Source organism: Eschrichtius robustus, chromosome 19, assembly GCF_028021215.1.
Source record: "Eschrichtius robustus isolate mEscRob2 chromosome 19, mEscRob2.pri, whole genome shotgun sequence".
In the NCBI taxonomy this organism is placed as follows: domain Eukaryota; kingdom Metazoa; phylum Chordata; class Mammalia; order Artiodactyla; family Eschrichtiidae; genus Eschrichtius; species Eschrichtius robustus.
In genome coordinates this window covers 63,977,941-63,988,237 of record NC_090842.1, presented here as the reverse complement: position 1 = coordinate 63,988,237, position 10,297 = coordinate 63,977,941, and the positions used below count along the sequence as shown (strand labels likewise).

Genomic DNA, 10,297 nt, shown 5'->3' with positions numbered 1-10,297 from the left:
ATGGTGTCCAGCATCTTTTTTCTCCTGTGTTTTATTGGTGAGTTTCCCAGAAGGCAAGGAACCCTCATGAGGATGCCTGGCACTGAGGAGGGGAGGGAGGCAGGCTGACTCTATGCTTCCATTCACCTCGGTCTCCAGGGGTCCTATGCACCTCTCTCTCCCTGTATCTTATGATCCATCTCCCCTCTGTCTCTCCCTGTCACTATGTCGCTGTCCTTTCTCTCTCCGAATCTCTGTTTCGCTTCTCTTTAAGCATCTCTCTCTCTTCCTCTTTGTGTCCTTTGGGTGTTTCACTGTGTCTTTATATATCACTGGGTCTGTGTCTCCCTGCCTGTGACACCCTCTCTCTCTCTCTCTCTCTCTCTCTCTCTCTCGGTTTCTTTCTCTTGCCTCTTTCTTGCTCTTTCTGTATCTCTCTTTCTATCTGATCCACAGTCTCTAGGTTCCTGACTCTGTCTCTCTGGCCCATGCCATTGTCCGCAGGGTTCAGCCGCGAGGACGCACAGATTTTTAAAGGCACGGAGTGTATCCCTCACTCTCAGCCTTGGCAGGTGGGGCTGTTTGAAGGTACACAGCTGCGCTGTGGGGGGGGTCCTCATTGACCGCAGGTGGATTCTCACAGCTGCTCACTGCAGCAGCAGGTAAGCCCCCCACTTGGGTCCCTCCCTACTCAGGGTGGGAAGGGAGGGTGATGGGGAGGGGAGCGCTGGGGGGAGGGGGCTCACAGGAGTAAGGAGATGGTCCTGCAACAAGAGGGTCTGAGGTTAGACAAGAAGTAGGACTTCTTCACAACGGGCCTGGGGTGGACTTGGTTGGGGATCGGTGGGGTGGAGGGCAGGGGAGGGTCCTGGAATCTGCCCACCCACCCCCAACGTTCCCTCATGTCCCCCTTCCTTCCTATATGGTGTCACCAGTCCAGCATCCCCTGACCCAGTCTGAGCTGTGGACCCATGTCTGACCCAAACTCTTTGTGCAACTTCAAAGGTTACATCTGGTACCTCTCTGGGCCTCAGTGGTCCCATCTGTAAAATGAGGGGATTGGGCTTTGTAGGTCTGATGCTCTGGATTTTTTTTTTTTTTTCCGAAAGGGAGGTTTCAGACATGGAGAGACAGAGAGATTCGGGGACAGGGAGGCGACACCAGCAGGACAGAGTCCACTCATTGTTCCCCCATTCATTTAGTTGACAGTGTTGATGGCCCAGGCCACCTGCTGGGTGGTGGGAACAGGGCAGTGAATAGGACCAATGGATGTCCCTGCCCCCATGGGCATCACCAGCTAAGAGAATCAGAAAGTGACACAGATGCAGTGGCACGGAGAGGAGAAATAGGACCAACACTGGAAATGGAAAGATGGCAGTGGAAATAGAGACCAAGAGATGCGAAGAGACAAAGAGAAAGAGAGCAAGGGAATGAACAGCCATCAAGGTGCAGAGCAGCAGAGAGAGGCAGGAGGGTCTGGGAGCCCCAGGCCAGCCCACCCTGCACGTGCTGAGCCTCTGTGACCCCCAGCAGGTACTGGTTGAGCCTGGGGGAACACAGCCTCAGCCAGCTGGACTGGACCGAAAAGATCCGGCACAGTGGCCTCTCCGTGACCCACCCTGGCTACCAGGCAGCTCTGCAGAACCATGACAGTGACCTCCGGCTTCTGCAACTGGGCTTCCCTGTCCTCTTGACCCGCAGCATCCAGCCCCTGCCCCTGCCCGCGACCTGTGCAGTGGCTGGCACCAAGTGCCGCATCTCGAGCTGGGGCACCACCAACCACCCAGGGAGTAAGGGGGTCCCGGGGTCAGGGGTCAGGATTGGCAAAAGTTTGCGGTATAGGGTGAGAGGTCAGGAGTCATGCCATCTCAGAGGAAGGATGGGTAAAGCGTCACACATCAGGATTCATGCTTTGGGGTCTGAGATCATGGTGCATCGGGGTCTTGGGAGTTAAAGAGGTTAAGTGGTTGTGTATGGAGTTAGGAGTCATGGGTCAGGGATGTGGTTAGCGGTCAGGGTGCTGTTTTCAGACTGGAGCAAAAGACATATGTAAATAGGATCTTGGGGTCATGGGTCAGGTACTCTGATGTTAGTCATTGTAGAGTTGAGGTCATGGGATCCAGATGTTGGCCACAATCCGAGGACGGAAACTGGGATTCGATCAAGGATCACTGGTCTGGGACTGGGAGCCACAGGGCTTGGTGGGTGGAGCTAGAGGTTAGGGGTCATGGAGTCTGGAGTCAAATATACTAGGATCAGAGGTCACTTTGGAGGATTCAGAGCTGAGGTTGGAGGTTAAGGTGAAGACAAGGAACATGGGGCCAAGAGACAGAGAGAAGACGTGAGGCCAAGTTGGGATCAAAAGGCAATAAGATTGAAGGTCAAAGGTCACAGTAGCTGGGATTGAAGGAGAAAGTCAGGTCTGGATTCATTGTATCTGAGTCGTAGGCTAAAGGTCAGGGAGACTGGGCCAATGAGTTGAAATCAAGAGCCACTATGTAATCAAGTCATAATCTGAAATTTAGAGCTTGAAGGATTGTAGTGGAGGTCATAGGGAGGGGGTGGGGTATAGACTTGTATTGGGTTTCCTTGCGAAGAGGGATGTGGCCTCTTCGGGGAGATGAGGGAAGCTTTGCGGGATCCTGCAGCATCCATCTTCCATCCCCAGACCAGTTGTCAGACCGACTCCAATGCCTTAACCTCTCGATCATCTCTAATGCCACCTGCCGGGCGGCGTTCCCCGGGAGAATCACGGACAACATGGTGTGTGCCGGCGGCATCGCTGGGGAGGACGCCTGCCAGGTGAGCGACTGCAGGCAACACCCAGGACAGAAAGCAGGGGAGGGAGAACTGGGGGGGTGGGGAAGGGGGAGAAGGCGAGTCAGGGAAGGGAGATGGGGAGAGAGATAAGGTCAGAAAGAAGGAGAGGCACAGAATGCGGGAGGGAGAGCCAGGGAGTGGAGGACAGAGGGAGGGAAGGCAGAAACAGAGAAGGAAAGATGGGTGGGGCACAAAGGGAGGGAGAGGAAGAGACAAAGACAGACGATGGGGGAGGGAGAGAGGCAGGCGGCGTTTGGAGCTCAGGCAGGTAACCGGCTGTCTCTCCAGTCCTGAGTCTTCTCCACACCATCCAGTTGGTGTTGGCCCAAGTAAGAGTGAGAGATTCCAGGATGGAGGAGGAAAGGGGGCTGGAGGACTCTCTCACCCTGTAATTCTGCTACCTTATTCTCTTGGTCCTTCACAGAGGAGGCTGCCCCTCCCTACTGGCCAGAGCCCCAGCCACTGTCCTGGAGGGAACTCTTAAGGAGTCCCGCCCTCCTTCTCTAGGATTGGTCACTGGTACCGGTGCTCTCCTCCCTCATTGGTCAGGGCCCCAGCCATTTTCCTTGACACGGAGTCCCGTCCTCCTTCGCTGGGATTGGTCATTGGTGCCTGTGCTCTCTTCCCCCATTGGTCAGGGCCCACCCATTGTCCTTGAGAGAACCCTCTACCCAGCATAGAGTCCCGCCCTCCTTCCCTGGGGCTGGCGCTTAGGGACAGTGTGTTCTTCTCTATTAGTTAGCCATTGCTGTTGTCCTTTGGGAACTTGTGTGTGCTTTTTTCTCTGCTGGCGAGGCTTGGAGCCACGGTCCTCAAGGCCCAGGAATGGCTGAGGGGGCAGGAGGCTGTGGAGAGGAAAACTGGAAAAGGATTTCTCCCATATTCAGACCATGCTCCTTCTCTTCTGCCTTCCAGGGTGACTCTGGGGGTCCCCTAGTATGCGGAGGAGTCCTTCAGGGTCTGGTGTCCTGGGGATCCTTGGAGCCTTGTGGGCAAGAAGGCATCCCAGGGGTCTACACCAATATTTGCAAATACGTGGACTGGATCCGGATGGTCATGAGGAACAACTGACCTGCTCCCTCCACCTTCATGCCTCAGCTTGGGGGCCACTTTGACCCTCAGAGCGCCAATACCTCCTCCATCATCACCCCCAGCTCCCACTCTTCTTGGACTGGGGATCTTCTTCCTGGAACTCCAACTCCAGCCAGCCCTTCTAAGACCCATGGTTGGGGGAGGAGGGAGTATGCGACTATCTGGAATAAATCTAACTGGAGGAGGGGCTGTGTCTGTTTGATCCCCTTGCTGGTTGAGATCGGAGGGAGAGTTACCCATCAGCTACCCTACCCACAGGTGTAGAAATAGAGATCAGAGAGGGGGAGGGTTTTCCCTCAGGGGCCACACAGGAATGGACTAGAGAAAGTTACTTATAACAGTAAAAAATTAAGGTCATTTTTCTCCATCTGCCGCAACAGGAACACTGCCTAGAGCTTATAAGCTGAACTGGGACAGGGGTGTGTGCGGACAGGATTGTTGGCTCCAAAATACCAAATGAAAACTGCAAAATCAAAATCCACTACCAGTTAATTAAGTGTCTATAAAACGTAACATTCTTCCAACTAGCCAACTGCAACTTGGCTCAGCTGGAGTTGAGCACCTATTATATTTAATGTGGGGTGCGGGTTTGTTTTAATACATCTGCAATGATGGAGGGTGGGGTGCAGCCTTGGAAAGCAAGAGGACCCAGCCTAGGTCTTAAAATAGTTCTGCCCACCTCTCAGGTTCTGTCTTCACAGCCTCTCCAGGAGTTGGAAAGAGAATTTCTTCTCCCCAATGAACGGAAGGGAAATTTGAGGTGGGAGAGGGTGAGGGGAGACTATGAGAGCTGTGGGAGCTTTTGCTGACTGCCTATTGTACTTGGCTCTCCTGGAGTCCTCATCCCAACCCCCTGAGGCAGGGCTGTCACTCCCATCTCACAGATGAAGAAACTGAGCCTCGCCGGGGTGGAGTCTCTCGTCCCACATCACTGTGGTAGGAAGAGGTAGTGCCAGGGTTTGGGGCCAGGGCTGGCTGCTGTCAGAACCCAGGCCTACCCCGTAGTCTTGCTTCACATCTCGTTAGGGGAGAGAGGAGGGTAAGACAGAGGGAAAGCTAACTGATAACAAACAAGCTGGGAGAAGTAGGGATCGTCACTTGAGTTTTGCAGACGAGGAAATTGAGGTGGCTCAGATTTGGGAAGTCATCGGACCTAGGTCACAGAGCAAGTAAGTGCCACAGTTGGATTCTGAGGACCCTGGGGTTCCTGGCAGCCTAAGAGGCTGGCAGAAGGGAGTGGAGGGAAGGGTCGGCAGAGAAGCGAAGCCCAGAGGAGCTCTGGGGGTTGTGGTCCCTGCCCAGGGCTGACTTCCCTTTCCCGGGCCTTGAATCCCACAGGCCCCAACCTGCCTTCCCCACCCTCCTGCCTGCCCCTTCGGCTGGCAGCAGCCCCACCTGTATGACATCCCAGTCCCCCCACCCGGCTCCTTGGAATGATGAAGGGAGGGGCCCAGAAGGGGCCAGGGTCCCACCTGGGCTCGGGCTGTGGGGAGGGAGGGGCTGGGACAAGAGATACAGAGAGACTGGGAGATGAAGAGGATGGAGGGGGATTTAGACACAGAAGCGGAGGGAGGGAGAGAAAGAGACAGGGATGGAGGCAGGCAGAGACAGAGACACAAAGAAAGATACAAAGAATTAGAGGAGATGTGCAGAGAGACACTGGGAGAGAAGAACAGAGTTAGACAAAGAGAAAAAGGCCCAGAGATACATAGGAACAGAAAGAAAAATGACACGCACACACATACCCACAAAGAATGATAGAAATGTGGGAGAGGTAAAGAGAGACAGGGAAGGATGCAGACAGATGGACGGACACAGAGGTGTGGGGAAACAGAGAAGCAGAGCGAAGAGGGGCTTGGGGAGGTGACAGTGGCAGGTGGGCAGGGCCGGCCTGGGGAGGGCTCCCACACACCCCACCCCCAGGGCAATAAGTCATCCTGGGCCTGCCGGGGGGGTGGGGGGGGGTGAGGGGGCACCCCTGCCTGCTCGCCTTCCTGGTGCCTCCCGCTCCGAGACCCAGCCTGCCGCGTCTGCCACCACTGCCAGGCCCCCAGAGCTCCAGCCCCAGAGCCCGTGAGTCCAGAAGGGAAGGGAAGGCCCCCTTCCAGGCACCTGCCCTACTGAGCATGCCAGGCCTCTGCCCCGGCATCATTTCTCCTTCTGCACTGTACTTCTTGGGGTGGGGGGATTGTGTCTCTCTGCCTTGATCTGCATCTCCAGCAGCTGCCCCCCAACCTCTGTGCCCTCCAACCCCACCTTCCGTCACTGAGTCCAACCCTCCAACCCCACTCCCGCTGGCCAGGGCAGCTAAGGGCACTGGCCCTTCCAGTGACCAGCCCTGCCCTGCTCTGTCTCACTGTTCTTCAAAGGGGCAGGGGTTCAGCAGGGTGGGGGCCAGAGTGATGTCCCAGGCTGAGCCCCCTACTGCACCCCAGGTAGCCTTCAAAGGGCTCACATCACCCTGGGATGGTTACTGAATGGAGACTGGTACCCTTTATCCTCCCACCCCAAGTTGCTGGGCCCCAAGTCTCAGGTGGGCAAGAAGGAAAACATTCTCCAAACTGCACCTACGAGGTCCCGTGGCTGACTTAAACAGAGCCAGCCTGTAGCTTGCCCTGGGCAATGCCTTCCCAGCAACTTGGCTATGAGAGGTTCTAACAAGGATTAGGCCCCTGCAAGGCCACCCTCCATACCAAAGATTTATTTTAAAAGTTTGGAGGTTGGGATGCTGTGTGAGCCAAGGGATTCCTCACACCTGGTTGTTTCTCCCTGGGGGGAGCCGGAGCAGGCATGGCGGAGAGAGAGGGCATGAACCAGCCCTAAGTCTCCCCATGGAGTGATTTGGCCCCTTGTCCCTCCTTGTTCCCAGAAGAACCTGGGGCCTGCCCTCCCCGCCTCCAGGCCATGATGATCCTGCAATTAATCATGTTTGCTCTGGTGACAGGTACGGTGGAGAATGGGGGTGGGCAGGGGTCTCCCTCTCGAATCTCTAGGATTCCCAACCCTCTATGGCTATGGTCCTCCTCCCCCATTTCTGGGAGTCGTCTCATGCCCGAGCCCCCTCTTTTGCCCTCACCCTCTCTAGGGCATGTAGCGGGAGAGACCAGGATCAACAAAGGCTATGAGTGCCCTCCTCATTCCCAGCCGCCCTGGCAGGCGGCTTTGTTCCAGAAGACACGGCTGCTCTGTGGGGCGACCCTCATCGCCCTCAAATGGCTCCTGACAGCAGCCCACTGCCACAAGCCATGGGTGCGGGGGCAGGGGCGGGGCTGGGAGGGGGCTGGAGATGGAGAGATGGGTAGAGAAGGGCTTGGGGATGGGGAGAATGTGTATGGGGTGGGGAAAGTGGGGTCAGAGATGGGTATTGATGATGGGGATTGGGTTGGGATTGAAGATGGAAGGCTGAATGATGTTGGAACTGCCATGGTGTTGGGAATGGGCTTGGATGCTGGGCTGGGGATAAGGTTTTGCTGGGAGATGGGGATGAGTTTGGAAGTGGAGCTATGTTTCTTCATTCTCTTCATCTCGCTCCTTCCCCCCCCCCACCATGTCACTCTCCATTTCCTGTCTCTCCTTCCCCTTCCATCTCTGACCACCATCTCTCTCACTTCAGCTGATATGTAGCTCATCTGGGAGAACACAACCTCCAGTGACGGGATGGCTGTGAGCGCACCCGAGCAGCCACTGAGTCCTTCCCCCACCCAGACTTCAACAGCAGCCTGCCCAACAAAGCCCGCTGCAACGACATCATGCTGCTGAAAATGGCGACCCCAGCCTTCATCATCTGGGCTGTGCGACCCACAGTGTGTCATCACACTGTGTCACTGCTGGCACCCGCTGCCTCATTTCCGACTGGGGCACCACGTCCAGCCCCCAGTGTAGGGGCTCCAGAGAGGAGCATGATGGGGGGTGGGGTGGGCGAAGGTGTTTATGATTGTGGAAGGAAATAGGGAACCAGAGGAACCTTCAAAGATGAGATTCATAGTGATACAGGAGGGTGCTACCTGGAGGTGTCAATAGTGGGATAAGTTGAAAGGAAGAGTGGAAAAGTAAGGGCTGGGGAGGGTGGAGACAAAAGTTTGGGCCTTGGATTCAGGCAGACATGATGTGCAATTCCAGATGCACAACCTGCTAGTTGTAGGTCCTTAGGCAAGTGGCTTCACCTCTCTGAACCTTGGTTTTCTTCTCTATAAAATGAGAATAATCACATCCACCTACTAGAGCTGGATTAGAGATAATGTTTATAGAGCAACTGGCGTAAAGAATTTTACTTGATAGCGTTACCGTTGTTACAGTTACAAGCAGAGAGGTGAGTTGACTGCAAGCAAGCAGGACAGGAACCAGACTCAGAGCAAGGTCCCTGGTTCTCCGCTGGGTTCAGAGCAAGCCCTGCAGTGTGGGGAAGGGGACCAAAGGGATCTAATTTTCTGTGCCCCCTCATGTCATTTCTACAGTGCACCTTGCCCATACCTGGCGATGTGCCAACGTCACCATCCTCGAGCACAAGGGGTGTGAGGACGCCTACCCTGGGAACATCCCGGACACCATGAGATGTGCCAGCGTTCGAGAAGAGGGCAAGGACTCCTGCCAGGTCAGAGGGCGGGGCCTGGGTCTCCAATCACATTTCCATTCCCACCTCCAACCTCAACTGTGTCTTCATCTACACCCACAATCTCAGCCCCAACCTCAACGCCACTTCCCACTGCAACCCCAAATCCATCTCCACTCCCAGGTGCCATTTCTAACGTAAACACAGTTTCCAGCTCCATTCCGAGTCCCACCCCTATTTCCAACCCTAACCATCCCCAAATCAATTTTCGACCCTAACGCCATCTTTGTTCTCACCCATACCTCTAACCTCATCCTCAATCCCGTTGCCAACCCCATCTTCAACCTCCACCTCAATTCCAACACAATTTCCCCCTCCTCCCTAACACCATGCCCAACCCTTTCCCCTCTCCTGAGGCCTCCCCTCCTCTCTGACTGGTTCTCTTCCTCCCCATCTCCAGGGTGATTCTGGGGGCCCACTGGTCTATAATGGGTCTCTTCAAGGCATCATCTCCTGGGGCCAGGATCCATGTGCTGTCAGCAGAAAGCCCAGGGTTTACACAAAGGTCTGCAAATATGTGGACTGGATCCAGAAGACTATAGAGAACAATTAGCCAGGACCAGATCATCACGGCCCAATCCCCTGATCCCTACTTGGTGCTGTGGTACCTGTTCATTCTGTTAATAATGAAGCCTGAGCCAGGACCCCTTTATGTACTTTTCTGGGGGCCTTCTTGACTATGAGAGATGCTGTACTTTAATAATCAATTTGGAGTTTGGAGTTAGGAGACCTGGGTTCTACTCCTGCCTCATACTAACTTGTGACTCTGGGAGTGAAAATAGTTGTTTGGTTCACTGTTGTACCTCCCGTCTCAAACACAATTCCTGGCACACACCAAGGTTTCAATAAATATTTACTAGGGCTTCCCTGGTGGCGCAGTGGTTGAGAATCTGCCTGCCAATGCAGGGGACACGGGTTCGAGCCCTGGTCTGGGAAGATCCCACATGCCGCGGAGCAGCTGGGCCCGTAAGCCACGACTACTGAGCCTGCACTCCGCAACAAGAGAGGCCGCGACAGTGAGAGGCCCGCGCACCGCGATGAAGAGTGGCCCCCACTTGCCACAACTAGAGAAAGCCCTCGCACAGAAACGAAGACCCAACACAGCCATAAATAAATAAATAAATAAATAAATAAATATTAAAAAAAAAAAAAAAAAGAATCTGCCTGCCAATGCAGGAGGCACAGGTTTGAGCCCGGGTTCGAGCCCTGGTCCGAGAAGATCCCACATGCTGTGGAGCAACTAAGCCCGTGCGACACAACTACTGAAGCCCGCATGCCACAACTACTGAAACGGGCGCACCTAGAGAGACAAGCCACCGCAACGAGAAGCCCTCACACCACAGCGAAGAGTAGACCCTGCTTGCCGCAACTGGAAAAAGCCCGCGCGCAGCAATGAAGACCCAACGCAGCCAAAAATAAATAGATAAAAATTTTTTTAAAAAAAAGACTCCTTTCCTTATCCGTAAAATCGTGCATGCAAAAATATGATAGCACACAAAGTCAGTCAGCCTGCACATAGCTAAGACCCAATAAAAGGCAGCTATCATTGTTTTCTTTCCGACCTCTGCAATAGGTAGTTCATCAAGACCTGTGCAGGTCAGTACAGTAGCCACTAACCACATATGGCTATTTAAATTAAAATTGCCTAAAGTCAGAAATGTAATTCTTCGCCTAGAGGGGTGGGATAGGGAGGGTGGGAGGGAGACGCAAGAGGGAGTGGATATGGGGATATATGTATATGTATAGCTGTTCACTTTGTTATACAGTAGAAACTAACACAACATTGTAAAGCAACTA

The 10,297-nt window shown here is 54.3% G+C and overlaps 2 protein-coding genes across 2 annotated transcripts; both read left to right on the top strand.

Annotated features, from left to right (window-relative positions):
* On the top strand, positions 1 to 3,870 carry KLK12 (kallikrein related peptidase 12). Its single transcript, XM_068527501.1, is given in 6 exon segments — positions 1 to 37; positions 484 to 584; positions 586 to 641; positions 1,510 to 1,769; positions 2,648 to 2,781; positions 3,715 to 3,870. Coding segments are annotated over 6 exon segments (744 nt in total).
* Positions 3,871 to 6,768: 2,898 nt separating this feature from the next.
* On the top strand, positions 6,769 to 9,053 carry KLK11 (kallikrein related peptidase 11). The gene is given in 6 exon segments (XM_068527502.1): positions 6,769 to 6,835; positions 6,977 to 7,142; positions 7,505 to 7,689; positions 7,692 to 7,769; positions 8,346 to 8,482; positions 8,901 to 9,053. Coding segments are annotated over 6 exon segments (759 nt in total). The 5' UTR covers positions 6,769 to 6,795.
* The last annotated feature ends 1,244 nt before the right edge of the window (positions 9,054 to 10,297 follow it).